A 16,404-nucleotide genomic window follows, 5' to 3' on the forward strand; every position below is an offset into this window, starting at 1 on the left:
AGTCAGCACTACAACCCAATTCCCTTGATGACTAGTGGTTCATGGTATTACCCAATGCTACTCTTGTGAAATTATTACGGGTTCTTCAGGTCCCCACAAGCCCTAACCACCACCCCCCACCCCCACAGGCCTCAGAATGTGACCTTATTTGTCAACAGGGTCATTGCAGAAGTTATTAGTTAAAATGGGGTCATTAGGATGAGCCCAAAGCCAATACAACTGGTGTCTATAAAAAGGAGAATCTAGACAAATACACAGAGAACACCATGTGAAGCTAAAAGCAGAGGTTGGAGTGAAGCTTCTACATGTCAACAAAGTAAAAATTGCTAGCAATGCACCAGAAGCTAGGGGAGAAGCATGGAGGTCTTCCTCACAGCCCTTACAAAACACCAACCCTATCAACAACTGTCTCAGGCTTCCAGCCTCCAGAACTGTGAGACAACGAATTTCTGTTAACAGTTTGTGGCTCTTTGTTGCAGTATTCGTCAGGATCATTAAGTCTATTTCATTTTTAATTTAGATGTATGGATCTACAAGTGTGTGGAACCCATAAACTATGAATATGAGAATCTCTTCTATGGCTACAATGGGTCTTAAAATAAGAATGGCTCATGTGTCTGTGGAGGGTCACGGTGTTCATTAATGTTATGTGAATTATGCTAATCTTACTCAATTCAAAGCCAAACCAAACAAACAAAAACAGTGCCAGAATTGCTTAGTTTTTATAGTTTTATTTCAGATTAAAGTGCATTTCTTTAGAAATGTTTCAATATCCAGTTTCAATTGGCAAGTAATAACAGTTAACTCTCAATAGATCATGAAAAGTTTTACTGTGGGTAAGACAGATTCTCCCTCAATCCAATCATAATAAACCTGAAAATACACTTTTAGTATTGGTCTACCTGCTTCAAACATTGTATAAAGCATTACACAGATAATACTGACCACATCCTTATTTCCCAAATACTAGTGCAGTTAATTGAGTAATAAACAGGTACTTCTGTGAAATTTTAACTTAAATCATTCGACTTATCAAATATAAACACTTTGAATGTAAAACTAAGCTCTCTATCAAGTGGTGGGAACAAAAATATCGTAGGGCAAATGAATGACTGATTTGGCTTCTCTCAGCCTTGTCTAAGTGCATTTAGTCAAGTCTATCCATAGGAGGTAGTGTTGATAAGATTGAAAGCAACTGATTCCCCACCAACACAGAAAGCAAACTCCCTCAACTCCCAATTTATTTCACAGGTAATGACGAACCACTGAGTGCCAGATGCCTTTCCCTCACACATCAATGTCCCTTAACATCCATGGTAAACACATTACTGTAATTTGAGTTTAAATAGGAGAAAAAAAGTGTACCTAAAAAGTACCAGTATCTCCTAGTATATGTGTATTTGAGCAATAAAGTTAAGATATAAATGCAATCAGGGGAACACATTTTTGCAAAAGTAAAATCTAAGTAACAGCAATAGAAATTAAGGACTTAAGGAAGCAAGATCGCTGTTTGCCATGTAGAAGCAAATGATCAACTGGATTTACATGCCATGTGTGAACAAACCTACCCTTTGTAACAGGGATCAGAAAACTTAACACAAAGGGGCCAAATAAATATGTGAATGTTAGGTGTTAACAGGCCATACAGTCTGTCACATTACTCCAATCTGCTACTGCAGCAGGAAAGCAGCCAAAGGTTTTATGTAAATAAACATGGCTGTGTCCCAGTGAGACCTTATTACTGGCACTAAAATTTTAATTTCATCTTTCCATGTGTCACAAAATATTACTTTTCATTTTTTTAACCCTTTAGAAAATGTAAAAACCATTCCTACCTCAGAGAATGTATAAAAAATAAGTGGCAGGCTGTAGTTTTTTGACCTGTTCATAACAACTTACTAGGTTAAGACTGCCGTATTTCAGTTTCTGTACTCAAAATTCACTATTCTTATTTTCATTTCCTAGAAAATTCCCATTCTACAAAAATAAAAATGTCTTTAGACACTTGCTAATTATTCAATTATCAAAATAACTATTATGCTATATTCCATTTTCCATTCCATGACTTTATTCTGAAGGTGAACTTTCTAGTTATATGCAATTTACTCATTTAAGAAATAATTCTATTATTGGAATTTATTTACTCCTTTTTGGGGGGCAGGATATTAAATAATGTATACTTTATTTTTTAAAAAGATTTTATTTTTAAGCAATCTCTACCCCCAATGTGGGGCTTGAACTCACAATTCCAAAATCAAGAGTTGCATGCTCCACCACTGACCGAGCCTGACAGGTGACCTGTAAATGATGTCTATTTTACACAATTATTCAGGGTATTTATGAGTATCAGTTCTGGTACTGTTTTATATATAGGATACCTGCCAGCTATTTTCAAAGTTTATATGACTGTCCCTATACTAAAAAGCTACATACTTTTTAATTCCATGTGCTATCAATTTAAAATATTGCCTTCAATCTTATACTCTCAGGTAAAGGGAGAGATTATCTTTTCTTCTAAATGGTATACTTCAGAAGAGTAAGCATTTACAGCTTGGCACTTCATGTTTGGTTTTACTGTTCTTTGGCTTGGTATATAAAGAAAAAAATGGTTAAGACCATGTTATAAAATTTAACATTCTATTCCAAGAAATGAACGAACATTCAATTCTGTTAGACTACTACTCTATTAAATAGCTATAGATTTCAAACACTAATGACTCAGACTTTAATACTTTCAAAAAGCAATATACAAAGGCTGGCATATGATAAACATATCATATTAACTGGACCATCACAAACCGAAGCCCAGATTTGTTTTATAAATCAAGCAATCAACAAATTTTGGTAAATCAATTAAAAAACCCCATTACTTAACTTCCAGCTACATTTTCTTAAGTGCTCTGGATGAGTACAATTCTTATGAAAAGAGTATTTAAAACATGTGAGGGAAACATAACAGAATGCTGAGAAAAACTCATTTTTAGAGAATCAAATTATTCAACTGTCTTTCAAACACCATTTTAAGATGAAATAGAAAATTTCAACAATGTAACAGCAAAGTAACCAGAGGTCTTTACTAAAATGACAAGTCAGATCTGTCAGGTAGGGCTTATGTGGGTACTGCTAACTTAACTGCCAAGTTAATCTTAGGGTAGTCTGTTTTCAATGAAGCCCCATAACTTAGAAGACAAGATTTATTTAGAGACTAAATATATTTCTAATATCTGAAAATGTACTTTTATATTTAAAAAAAAATGAGGACATAATCCACATACACTATTCATTAAAAAAGGCTCACATTGTCTCATCTATTTAGTAAGGTTCTTTATAACATAAAATAACTGTTTGCCTATTTAAAAACGTAAATCTTCCTCCCAAAACCATAAATTTTCCAGATCTAAAAAAGGCTCCAAATGAGACAAAATTCTACCTTTAACTCTTGAGAAACTTTTGAACTCTAATTTGAAGCCTTCAAGACTAGTCGGCATCCCCAATCATAAACTTGAAGAAGTTATTTAAAAAAACACTAAATTTTATCTTTTGTGGCAATAATTCCTGGGACTTAAACCCACTTGTGTTATCACCTAATTCACAGCCTGAAGCCTCGTAGGCCTAACCACCACAAATACAATCCATAGACATCAGCATTTGTATGGGTCATGTGGGAGCTTTTAGAGATGAACTATCAGGCCCCATATCTCAGACCTGCTGGATCAGAATCTGCATATTCATATATACATTCAAGTTTGAGAAGCACTGTGTTAAAAGTCAAAACTTAAACTCTAACACTTGTATACAATGTATAAGACCTTTCTGATGGTTTAGGGATAAAACAGACATGGGTTGTGCTAATGTGCAAACAGCTCCCTCTCCCCCACCAAAATCTTAGCCTAATAATGTCAGTAACTGCTATTTTATGGCCTTCTAGCCTAGCTGCAAATCATCTCCCTGAAAATCAATAAAGAAGAATATGAGATGGAAACTATGCCCTTCTTACTGGATTATAAAGTCATGTTGGAAAGAATGACATTAAGGTAAAATGTGAACCCTTTTAAGCTCATATTTTGTTAAATTCCAACAAAGGTTTTTAAAACTGCACTTATTTTTAATTATTGTCATTCCTTTATCTTAAAAAAAATACTCTTAATTGTATATTTTACACACACACCTCCAATTTTCCCCTAATTTTGTTTCTTGCCCTGCCACTTTTATTTTAGGCAAAATATAACCCAATTTCCTTAACATTTTCTTGATTCTAAAATATATAACAGAATCCCTGACTACTTTCAAGCTGTAAAGAAAAGAATCCATGAGTAATGCCAGAAACTATCATGTTCAGATTTAAATCTTATTTTTGACTATATTACCCGATAACATTATCACTAAACCTGATTCATCCTACACTATATGGAATTTGAGCAAAAGCTCCATACCATTTAACAATGGCTTTCAAACTTGTTCAAATATAACATCTTTGACAATGGCTCAGTGCAACACTGAAAACTTAAATCCACCATATGAAGTCCATTTTGGAACATGAGAAATTATACTGTGCTTCTGCAAGCAACTAGATTCTTTTTATAAATGCATAAAATAAGAAATCACATTTGAGTGTTCTTATTAATATTTGCCATTTGTTTTATTAACCCTTAGAAAATATTGAAAAAACTGATTTAATTTTAATAGTTAAACATACTGAATCTGATCAAGGAGAACTAATATTTTTTGCTATTTAGGAATCATTCAGGGAAAAATTTAAGGCAAGAATATTAAAAATAAGGTGCCTCAAATATACACTTAACAACTATATCAACAATGAAGATTTAGCAAACTGGTTTCTGCCTTCAAGTAACATTTTTAAACACATCCTTGCTCAACCACAGTATTTGAAAATTAAACTTGTGCTTTTATCAAAATCAGTGATTTAAGTAAATGCTAATCAATCACTTTAGTCACATTTTCTCCTATGCTCTTCTTGTTCTCAAGAACTTCATTTCACCAGCTAGTTCACACAAACATTAAGAAGATGTAGTCATGAGATAAGCCAATTTTAACTCCATACAAACACATGTACATACTCCTTCTTACACCTGTTAACTAAAGATTTATGTGCCTCTTACTGTAAAATATAATTTGGGAAATGGGAAGCAATATAAACCAGTTGTAATTCTGTTAACAAGTTTCTATTTTTAGTTATTTCTTCAAGCTACAATCCTCAGTTTATGGTCCCAGAATTTCCTTTAAACCCAACCTTGGGACAGGACATGAAACTTATAACCCCCCCCCAAAATATTTGTAATGATGATGGATTTCTAATTATGAAAAAGACACCAACTTTTCTGGCTGGCGGGTGGTCCCCTTCTGAATATAAAAACTAACTAAACACAAGAATTAAACTTTCTGTAACTTGCTTAAGAATGTGTGCCTTTTCAAGCTGGTTAGTTCTGAATAAAGTATGAAACTGTGACGGTCACTCACTCATTCTAATCAGAGAGCAAATGATATATTCTCACTGTAAAGAGATGAAACAAATATGGGAAGTCAGGCACTAATACTAGTCGGTAAAATTTACAAATGTTTTAATTATATACACCCTATTTTTAAAAACAGGCAAAACATACATATTTCAAAAGAACAGTTTCAAATTTCTTCCAAGTTTGCTTTAGGTGTAGGTGAAAAGAACAGATAATTTCTAGATTTCATATAGTCCAAGTTGTAACAAAAATAGTCAAACTAACTCTCCATTAAAAAGAAATGTAATGAAGCTTTCTAGTGGCTGATACCCTCCTTCCAAACCGCACCCCCCCCAAAAGTAATGGGTATGAATAACGAAGTTCTCATGTAACACTTTCTCATTTCTAGAACTTTAACTCCTTCTGGTTACTTTAGAAAATAAACTCATGTTGTTGCTAAGACCACTAAGTACAAAACTATTTGTATTTGTAGATACAGAATCCTACAAATATCTGCAGCAAGCCCACAAAGCACTTCTACTGTCAATACTGATATCTCAGTATTTAATATATACAAAATAGGTTTCTATTAAACAAAGGTATTCACAAGTAGCTGCAGAAAAATTCATGCCATTAACAAAGGCTGAAATTTATAAATTAAAAACATTGTAATCTATACATAATATACAGTCGTGCATTTTAAAATGAGTATGATACGTCTCATACGACTAAATTTTCACAAGCAAATGTTGCTGCGCAAATGAATGGAATTTTAGTTATGTTCTGCTTTAATATTTTAACCCCAAAAGTTGCAGCTTTTGGTATTTTTCTTGAAAGCTGTCCAAAGTTGACATCTGCGGAAAAAATGATCCAATTCTTTTGCATGTCATTTAAGGTGAACAAATTTCTTAAACCTCAGGCACAACAAATATAAATTAAAAAAAAAAAAAAAGTATAAACACCTTTATCAGTTCAGCAAAAAATTCCAAATAGAAATGTTGAATTTTACTTACTTAAAATAAGGTATTTTTCATTTTTCATAAATGTTTCATCAGAATATGTAGGAGTTTAAGATGTGTGAATAAAATGCTTTTGTTTCTAGTTTTCGCTTCCACATATCAGTAAGATATTTAAATTTTTGAAAAACTATGCATAGCGGCCAAGAAATTATTGTATGAACAAAAATATTACATAATAAACTTACAAAATTGAACTTACATAAGTCACAGCCCTTCAGGGTTTGAAATGTTATCAACTTTGTGAACATTCAGTCTGAAATTGTGCTATATTTCAGAACCTTTTTTATGATCACAATTCCAGTGATGTTGGACAAAAAAAAAACAAACCTTCACTTTTCTCTTAAAATACTAAACAGAATTTTCATGGGTTGGTGACCTCCAACGTGACTGCAAATTTTTTATTATAGAGTTCGCCATGCTACCAAGTTTCTCATGCATTTCAAACAGCTGGCTTCCTGAATAATTATGGAGATCTTCAGAATCTAGTTGAAGGGCAAGTGCACTAATCTGTGCCACAAGATTTTTAGGTAATGGAGTTTCCAAAGCAACAGGATCAATTAAATCTAAAAGAAAAAGAAAAAAAGCACAATTAATCTACTCCAGATAAAACTTAAGTTGTACGTATCTCCTTTTAAGTTAATAAAAAATTTAAGTGCCTAAGATTTAAGCTGAATGTGCAGGCTGAGGTACTGCTGTTCCTCAAGAGAACAAGGCAACAGAAAAATCTACACCATAACTTATTCAGTGCCATTAAAGAAATAGCCAGGATACCTCATTTTTAGTAACAGCATAACTGGAACACACTGTTTAGTTTATATACTTGAGTAGCAGTTGACAGCTCGAGAAAAACAACTAGACATACTTGGAGTCAATACCAGTTACTTTTTCAAGCACTTGGCCACTAGCACCAAAAAAAACCCCCAAAAAACAAAAACAAAAAAAAACCCAAAAACCTTATCAAATTAACAGAGCATGGTCAAATTAAAACTAGAAGCATATAATCAAACTCAGCTATCCTGTAAATAAAATTGTCCCGCTTTGCTAAAACATACCTGAGGCAAGTCTTTCTTCATCAGAAGGGAGAGATTTAGTTTGTATTCCATTTACTGTTTTTTCAGAAATATCAAAAACTGGAATCTCCTCTAGTCCACGAGACTTTACCTTGATTATACACAGGCCAGTAAAACAAAAACAAAACCAACAAACTGAAAGTTGCTTTTAAAAGGACCAACATCACCAGCACTGGAAAAGAATGTGACATACGTTTCCCAGCCCATCACATGACTATTAGCTTAGTAAATCTTGTTAAGAAACTAAGGTCTACTAACGACACACACACACAAAAGGGATTACAAAGTGTTTTCTGTTCCCTCAAAAAGCTGGTTAGGAGTTCATAATATTTTATAATGGGCTTCTCAAGAAATAGCCATGGTAGCCAAGAAAATTACACTATATTTCCCAAGTTTAGGAGCATAAGAAAATCCAAGACAGAGATTTCCAAGCTTAAAAAACGTATGGACTTTTTAAAAAAAGAATACAATTTTGAAAGGTGTTCCCAGGCTTACTGATTAGTGATTGAGAAAATAGTATTAGCTTCAAAAGGTTAGTTACCATATTGATGGCTCCATCAATTCGACTCCTATGTAGACACCCAACAGAAAGAATAACATGTCCACACAAAAACTTGTATATGAGTGTACATAAGAGCAAAAGGTAAAAACAATCTAAATGTTAAGCAATTGATGGACGACCTAAATGTTGTATATTCATACAAGGGCTATTATTTAGCCATAAAGAGGAATGAAGTACTGATACACATGAACCTTGAAAACATGCTCAGAAGCCAGTCACAAAAGACCACAGCTTATATGATCCCACACAATGTTACAGATCTTTATGAAAGGTCCACAGCAGGCAAGTCAATGAGACTGAAAATTACTAATATAATCTTTGGGTTTCTTAAAAGAGTTTTTAAAGATTACAAATATTTAATAATCTTTAAATCGAAGACTTTCAAGAAAACAGCAGAAGTCTTCAGTAGTTAGCAAACTCCAGTCTCGGAAATTCTAATATAAACATTGGTATTCAAGCTTTAACATACCCTGTTTTCGTTTATTCGTAATTTTGTGTAATTTCAATGGACACATAAAGGTCTAGGTTTCAATACAGTCTGAATCCTGAAATGATATGAGTTCTCCACTTATATTTTTATTGGGAGTTGGGGGTGGAGAATCTTGGCTTTTATCAGGATCTTGAAAAATGGCTATGACCCAAAATATTTATGTGCAAAAAGTTAATGAGAACAAGAAAAATTAGTTACAGCTGTGTTGGACATCAAAATTGAAATACTGTTAACTACACATCTGCAAGATTTTTATTATAATGTTTAGATTTGAACATCCAGGTTTTAGAATAGCAGCCATGGAACCAATCACCAATTTGGTGGAAATGAATGAGATAAGAGGGTAGAAGAGAACTCAAAGAACAAAGAGATGCATTACACAAAATGGTACAAAATCAAGAAGCAAACTTCTCTGGGGAATTATAAAGTGATCTTTTAAGTTAACCCTGCCTGTGGGGGAAGGGAAGAAAAGGTGGCATAAAATGAGTAAGCAAGACTACCAACTTCTGTAACTGTTACTGTGAGATCATTTATCTATACATGATTTAGAACATCTAAGTTTACCTGCTGCTCATGATAGACTCTAAGAGCCTTTTTTACATTGGACACTTTTGGAGAACGGATAGGAAGAGTTTTTATTTCAGATGCTGTAAGAGTACTCAAATCACCAATCGTTTTTATATTCTTAGCTCTAATGAGCTGTCCCAGTCCTCTTGCCCTGAAGAGGTTAAGAAAAAAAAGGAAAAACATCATCATATACTTTCACATTTCTTCTATTTGCGAGGGCCTACCCAGTTCAGTTTCCTGAATTCATGCCGAATCATAACTGAATTTTATATAGGCTCACCTAGCCCACTCTGAGGATAGGCACATATACATTTAATTTAAAACAAAATTTGAATTTGATACGTTTGCCTGGCTTAAGCAAATAGTGCCGGGAAGAGGCTAAGCGCAGTGTGTGTCTGACTTCACTTACATTATGACTTAATGGTTGCCATGACTCTGGTGGATTAACCTTTGTAAACTTCAACTTGTAAAGTGGAAATAATAATTATACTCCTTATGGGATTTATAATTAGGATTAAATAAGAGAACATATGCAGAGTTCGGCACAGCATCTGGCAAATATTAAGCACACAGTTACCTTAGCCATTACTGTATTATGGTAGGTGCTTCTCTTACTGCCCCACCTGTCCCATCTTTCCATATTTTTTATTTCTAAAATAAAATGTGCGCAAGTGCGTGCAAGTCAATTCTAAATATAAGAACCTCGATCATTTTAGATATTCCTCTTAAACAAATGGCATCTTTAAGTATAAACCAGCACAAGCAACTACTTACCACATGTTTGATGTAATCTGAGGTAAAATGATATCAACTGGAGCCACACAGTTCACCAAAGCTGGGTAAACACTTTCTGTTGGACATGGCATAGATTCTTTAGCCATTTCTGTAATCTTAGAATAAATTTCAAAACCGTTAAATAGAGGTCACCTGACTGAACATGAAAATATAAAGTTGCATGAAAACTAAAGCACTTCTTACTAAACACTTCTTTGAGCTCTTAAATTTAGGGCTACGTGATCCTGGGGACAGAAATCCTTTGATTGAAGTGGCATTATGCTAGACAGAAGGAGAGAAAAAAAAACTCAGAACCCTAGAAAACTATAATTTTACAACTTTACTTTCATTAGAGTGCAGTAACTTCCTAAAATTTTGAGAAAATGTAAATGTAATAACCTATTACCTAATCAATTACTGGATTATCACTGCCTCTTCCCACCTCTTCATGTTTGTTTACCATGTTGCAGACCAAACAATGTATCCAAACCAAAGAAGTCTTATTCTTTATTAGTTTTAAGACAAACTACACAATGCAATTCTGTACCTGCATACATACGTGGGTATTTTAAAGCCCACAGCTTACCTTAGATTGTGCAGTAGGTGAAGTTTTAACACTTTTTACTATGGGAGAATTATTTGAAGAATGGGACCTAACAATAGAGCATCGCCTATCAATGTCATCTGCCAATCCTGCTTGGTATATTGGATCTGCAAAGGAGACACGGCGAACCTGAAAACACAGGTCATGTTTTTATTTAACAAAATTAAAGTAAAAAAACAAAACAAAAAAACAAAAAACAAACCATACCATAAATACTCATTATACGGTCCCCCTAAAATAGAATGTAGGTTTAGAAGCTTAATTTACTTCACTAGAAGCCAAGTGCACACAGTTGTATTTCTTCCTAACGGCTGCTTTCACAGATACTGCTTAACACCACAGGCCATTCCAATTATCCATGTTCTAAATGGTCTCTACGTAATATACCAACAAAGACTGAAACAAGGACAGTGGCAGAAAAATGAAACTGCATGTAGCAGCTGAAATTATACCATCAAATTATACTAACCTTGTAGGCTTACTACAGTGACTTAAAAATACAAGGTAAAGAGGCAGAAATAGTACTAAGTGGCCTCTGGTATATCATACTAACCCCTGTTCTAAACTCTAGAGGGTACCAGGGTCACAGCAACGGGGTGGCAATTTTTCACTTTCGCCTCTTCTAAACTCTTATGTGTTCATTCATTCAGCTATTTGATATAATATGCAATAAATAAATATGCAATAAGGCATAACCACTAACCATGTATATAAATGTCTCCTGGTCTTGATTCCCAAGAGTGGGCAGATTCTGTACACATCTGCTAGAGAAAACTACAAAGTCTTACTGTTGCCTAAACAAAAATTAAATTTGAGGTACTATCAAATAAAACATGACTAGTTAACTTTTATTAACAATCTAAAACATAATGAAGAAAAATAAATATACTGAAGACCTCAATCCCAACGTATTCTATCTTCATACTTCTCAAAGACTTCCAACTTAAGATACTTTAAAAAAAGAACCTCAATATAAAAGCAAAGCAAAACAAAACCAAAAAACTAAATTCTCAGTGTAAGAATTTTTGGTACATCTTGAGGAAGTCTTCACAATGTGCTTGCTAGAGGCAATATTAAGTCTATTCTCTATCTATAATGTATGTCTGTATATATAAACACATGTATCCTAAAGTAAAGAGCAGATTCAATTTCAAAGTTAAAGAATGCTCACATCATACCTTTTTATAACATCTCCTTTACTAAGGAGAGAACAAGCTGAGCTATGTAAGCACAAGTAACTTTTACTTTTTTAATTTATTCATTCAACAAATTATCTGCAAGTTACAGGGTCAGAAGCTAAAGCAAATACATAGAAAGAATCCATGTTTACAAACCAAAGGAGTCAGTTTAGTGATGATGGGGAAATAAAATTATAAATGAAATCACATCCAGAAACTGATAAAGGCACAGCCCTGAGACTTTTTTTTTCATTAGACAAGGTCTGGAAGTAAGAGTTTATATAAACACTTAAATGTGAAACAGACTGCATAATGTCCTAGCACACAGTGAGTGCTAACTAAAGCTGTTTTATCAGTTTCTAAATGTTTCCTCATATGTTACGAGCAAAAAAAAAAACCATGAGAGATCCTCATCAATTCTGCAAAAGGTGAACAATGTACATGGTTGAAGATCTTTAGTGTCCTAAAGTAAAGGAATATCTAAGGGCTTCAGTCCCCTTTTATCAACTTTTTCTTCTACCTGCCCTTTTCCCTAGTTGCTGTAATTATTCAAAATGTGTTGGTTCTATTGATCTAATATTCTGTCATTCACCAGGAATCACTGTATGGCTAAAATTCTCAATTAAATATGGGCTTATTAACATTCAGCCTCAATTCCCCTACCTTGTGAACAGGTGATGATATCTCATCTTCCTGAGGCCTTTTTAGTCCTCTCTTTAAAATGCTGGTCGATGGAGAAGCCAAAGGAGACCATACACAGCGTGTCTGCATGCCACTAGGACTGCCATTTGCTGATACAAGTAAAGGATCAAGTTCCCTTAATTTTTGAGGAGATGCATTATTGTCTTCTGTTATTAGTTCAGAGATGGCTGTTTCAGATGTCAGAGACTCTGGTGTTTCCTCCACTTTCTCTGAAGTATGGTGAACTTCCTGTAAAATCTCATCGTATCCCCCCACCATTTGATTGTCATCTGATGTTGTTTCTTCAGACTTATTAAGTTCAGTATTTGTTTCAGTTTCATTAGAGTCAACTTTTCCTTCTTCAGTGCTCATCCCAAGTCTACTGAGAACGAAACCGCCGATTTCCATAGTTGAAGTCTTTGTATCGGCTTGTACTGGCTGAGTAGAGATTTTGGTAGTTGAGTCCCTGTCCTCTGTTTCACTGACTTGGTCAGCTTCAGCACTCACTTCACCCATCACTGTCTCTTCACAATTTTCCATTTCAGCATTCATTTCTTCAGATGAGCCTGGATTAGATTTGTCACTTCTTTCATCTAACTCCCCAACTGCTGTTTGTTCAGGTATCTCTACCTGAGCACTCATTTCTGTGGTATTATCAGAATGACCAAGACCAGAATTAAATTCTTCAGTTACTGCTTCTTCAGCCTTCAGTTTTTCAGCTGCCTCTGCTTCAGATTCATCACTTCTTTCACTATTAATCTCCATTACCTCTTCTTCACTAACACCAGTTTCAGTACTCTTTTGTTCAGAAAAGCTAGCTTCAGATTTATCACTTTCTACATCCATTTCAACAGCTTCTACTTCTGGATTGAATTTTGCTTTAGCTTTACATCCAACTGTTTCAACACTGACAATATTCTCTATACTTAATTCCTTTTCCAAAACAGCCTCTGACTTTTCTTCTTTGGTCTCCAAAGTAGAATATTCCAGTGAATTATCTTTGGAATCACCTAAACATGGGCTAACAGTTTTACATTTTTTATTGGATGGCTCCTGGCTTTCAAGAGGTGTTGCTTCTTCAGAATCCATATCACAAGTTTCTTCTTCAAAATTTACTACTTCAGAAGGAAGAGGGTTTTGAATAGTAATTTCTTTCAACTCACTTTCAGATACAATTAATGAATCATTAACAGCATCACTCTCCTCCTTGAGTCCCAAATGAAAATTCACACCATTATGTTCATCTGAAAGTTTTAACTCAGAGCACAGATTAGCTTTAGAAGTCTCTGATACATTTACAGGTGTTTGCATATCTGTCTTTTTTGTTTCATTGACTTTTACATCATAGTTTTCTGTATTCTTTAACCCAATGAATGACTTTTCCTGAGGCTGTGATTTTTCTCCACAGCAATCACAACCTTTAGATCTCCTTACCCTCCTACTTCTCTTATGCTGGCATTCAAGTGTTTGAAAAGTTTTTTCAGAAAGCAAAATGTCTGATGTCCCTATTTTTGAGGATTCTCCCACGGTGTTATTTTCTATAGAATCTCGTTTTTGTAATCTCTTGCTGGCATTTCTAGTCCTTAGATTTGATTCTGGCACAGAAGGGTTTGAAAAGGAGTATTCTGTACATTTGCTGGTTTTACTTTTTCCCTCGTAAGTAGTTGACATGTCATCAGAAACCTGCAATAAATCTGAAGATACTGTAGAATCTTCAAGAGTTACATTATTAATCTCATCTTTTTGTTCACAAATCTGAGATTTTAGGTCTCTCTCTACTTCAGAATTTGCTTTGCAATCAAGTGTCTGGTTTTCAACATTTACACATTCCTGTTTTATCACTTTCTCCTCCTGATCTTCAATGTCAACACTATCACTGCTTTTGTTTTTCCATTTTCCAGATCTCTTCTTTTTAGAACCTTCTTCTTTTGCCTCAGAACTATCAGATTCTGAGTTTTCAATGCTGGAAAGTAAACCTTGGGATGCTCTTCTTGTTTGATACCGTGTTCGACCACTTACTGGTTTTTCAGAGGACTTATCTGCAAAGTCCTGGGCACCATCTCCCTCAGATTTAATATTCTCAAGGTCTAGCTTTCTTTTACTTTCATCAATTTCAGCAGTAGTGCTGGTTTCCCCAAAAGTCTTCTCGTGTACATTATTTCCTTTCTCAATTAAATGTTCCTGTACAGTTTGTTCAGAAATCACTTTTTGCTTAGGTAACACATCATCTTTTACATGCAACAAACTTTTCTGAAGGGTCTTTTCTTCTTCCTTACGTCTTTCTTTTTTTTGATTATTTTCTTTCTCTTGGCTGTCAGTGGTGGGCTCTGCTACTTCTGAACGTCGCCTTGAGGATCGTCTAAGCGTTTTCTGATTTGGAGTTATCTGAACAGGACTATCCTCATCTATCATTTGATCTGCTGGTATTGTAGCAGGGGGTGTATTTTCTTTGGATTCCAAATTGATTCCTAATGTTTTCTCTTCTACAGTATTGTTTTCTACTACTACTACATTTTCTATTGTTGGTTTAAGCATTGTATCCTCATATTCCATCATAGATTCAGAGAGATGAACCTGATTATCTAACACACATTCCGTTTGATTAAGCAAACCAGGTGGGTTATTTTCTAAAACTACTGTGCCATCAATAGATTCCTGAGTATTTTTCTCTTGATCGGATCTCATTAAGAGCTTAGACCTTTTGTTCCCAATTTGTTCAGCTTTACTTGACCTTCGGCTTGATCTCTTAATTCCATGTGCTATTTTTTCAGAATCACATTTTGCAAAAACCATTTCTCTTTTCTTTGCTTTTGGTGGAGTATCTGTTTTACCCATGACTTCCTGGTTATTTTTCACTGTTACAGTTGATGACATATTATTTAAGGGGGACGGACTAAAAGGTCTATTTTCAGAACCATCAAACTTCTCCAAAGTAATAAACGTTTGCCTCCGACTTGTAGGCTGTGGGGGAGTTCCAGAAATAATGGTATTAGAAACTGAGCTACTGTTGAGACCAGAAGTATTTTCTGCATTAGATGCACATTCGGTTGTTTTCTTTGATGAAATTAAAGGTTTCTTTCTGGCATCATTATTACTACTCGGTACTTCTGGACTCATTTCCCCATTAGAACCACAGTCATTATTTGAAAGAGAAGCCTTTTCAAGATGCTCATCCATACCACAGTTTCCCGTGACATCTTGAGAAATAACAATGTCACTTTCCATTTGTTCCTCCTGCACAGAAACATACACATGTATATAGATTAAACAACAAACAAGATTTCTTAAGAAAATCATAGTGTAAAACTTCAGGAATTCAAAAGGCAATCACTGACTTTCAGTATTTTGCAAATATTCCAAAGGTGGTGATAGGAATTAATGGGTGGTGATGCCCATTAATTTGTGTTTCTAATTATAAATATTTAAAAAAGCCAAATATATATATATTAAACACCCATACACTCGCACACATCTACCAACACAGTAACTACAGTTCTATGAAAGTCTATCAGTGAGAGTTATGAGATTATGCAATATTATCTTAAAATTAATACAACAGACTTCATAATGGAACGATTCTAAAAACCCCCAAACATGAAATACCAAATATACCTTAAGTATTACCTTGGAATCTTCCTTTGATTTTTCAGTTACAGCAGGAATTTCCCTAAAGTAAAAATGTATGAATTAAAATACTGTTTTTAATTAAAAATTAGAAAACCAGTTACTTCAACAGCTTCCGTACTTACATGGACTCTTCCTGGGTATACTGAGAAAACAAAGTGTCTTGTGAAACATCCAGATTATTATACATGACAGGAATATCGTATCTGAAAAAGATCTTACATAAATAACTTCAAAATGTGGTATTCCTATAATTAGAAATTAAACTTAGATTTGTACATCTAGTTATCTTTTAAGAACAATGTAAAATTAAGGCTTAGATGTTTATTTTCCATGAAATCATCTTCTCTATCTTTTCCAACACTACCTCCATTAATGATTC

At 34.2% G+C, this 16,404-nt stretch overlaps 1 protein-coding gene across 3 annotated transcripts in view; it reads right to left on the reverse strand.

Annotated features, from left to right (window-relative positions):
- Nucleotides 1–715: 715 nt before the first annotated feature.
- Nucleotides 716–16,404, reverse strand: part of RIF1 (replication timing regulatory factor 1) — a 64,510-nt gene continuing 48,821 nt past the window's right edge. For 2 of the 3 annotated variants that reach the window (XM_088021707.1, XM_028113054.2), the window contains exons 28-36: nt 16,148–16,228; nt 16,023–16,065; nt 12,381–15,632; nt 10,522–10,668; nt 10,140–10,217; nt 9,936–10,051; nt 9,159–9,312; nt 7,525–7,633; nt 716–7,035 (exon numbers count right to left, since the gene is read on the reverse strand). In XM_088021707.1, the coding sequence (XP_087877833.1) occupies nt 6,821–7,035; nt 7,525–7,633; nt 9,159–9,312; nt 9,936–10,051; nt 10,140–10,217; nt 10,522–10,668; nt 12,381–15,632; nt 16,023–16,065; nt 16,148–16,228 (4,195 nt within the window). In that variant the 3' untranslated portion in view covers nt 716–6,820. The remainder of the gene's footprint in view (nt 7,036–7,524; nt 7,634–9,158; nt 9,313–9,935; nt 10,052–10,139; nt 10,218–10,521; nt 10,669–12,380; nt 15,633–16,022; nt 16,066–16,147; nt 16,229–16,404) is intronic. The other variant, XM_088021708.1, reaches the window with a different exon arrangement.

The sequence above is a fragment of the Eumetopias jubatus genome, unplaced genomic scaffold (genome assembly GCF_037043125.1).
Source record: "Eumetopias jubatus isolate StellerSeaLion01/CBP00866 unplaced genomic scaffold, mEumJub1_p1.0 scaffold_3, whole genome shotgun sequence".
In the NCBI taxonomy this organism is placed as follows: domain Eukaryota; kingdom Metazoa; phylum Chordata; class Mammalia; order Carnivora; family Otariidae; genus Eumetopias; species Eumetopias jubatus.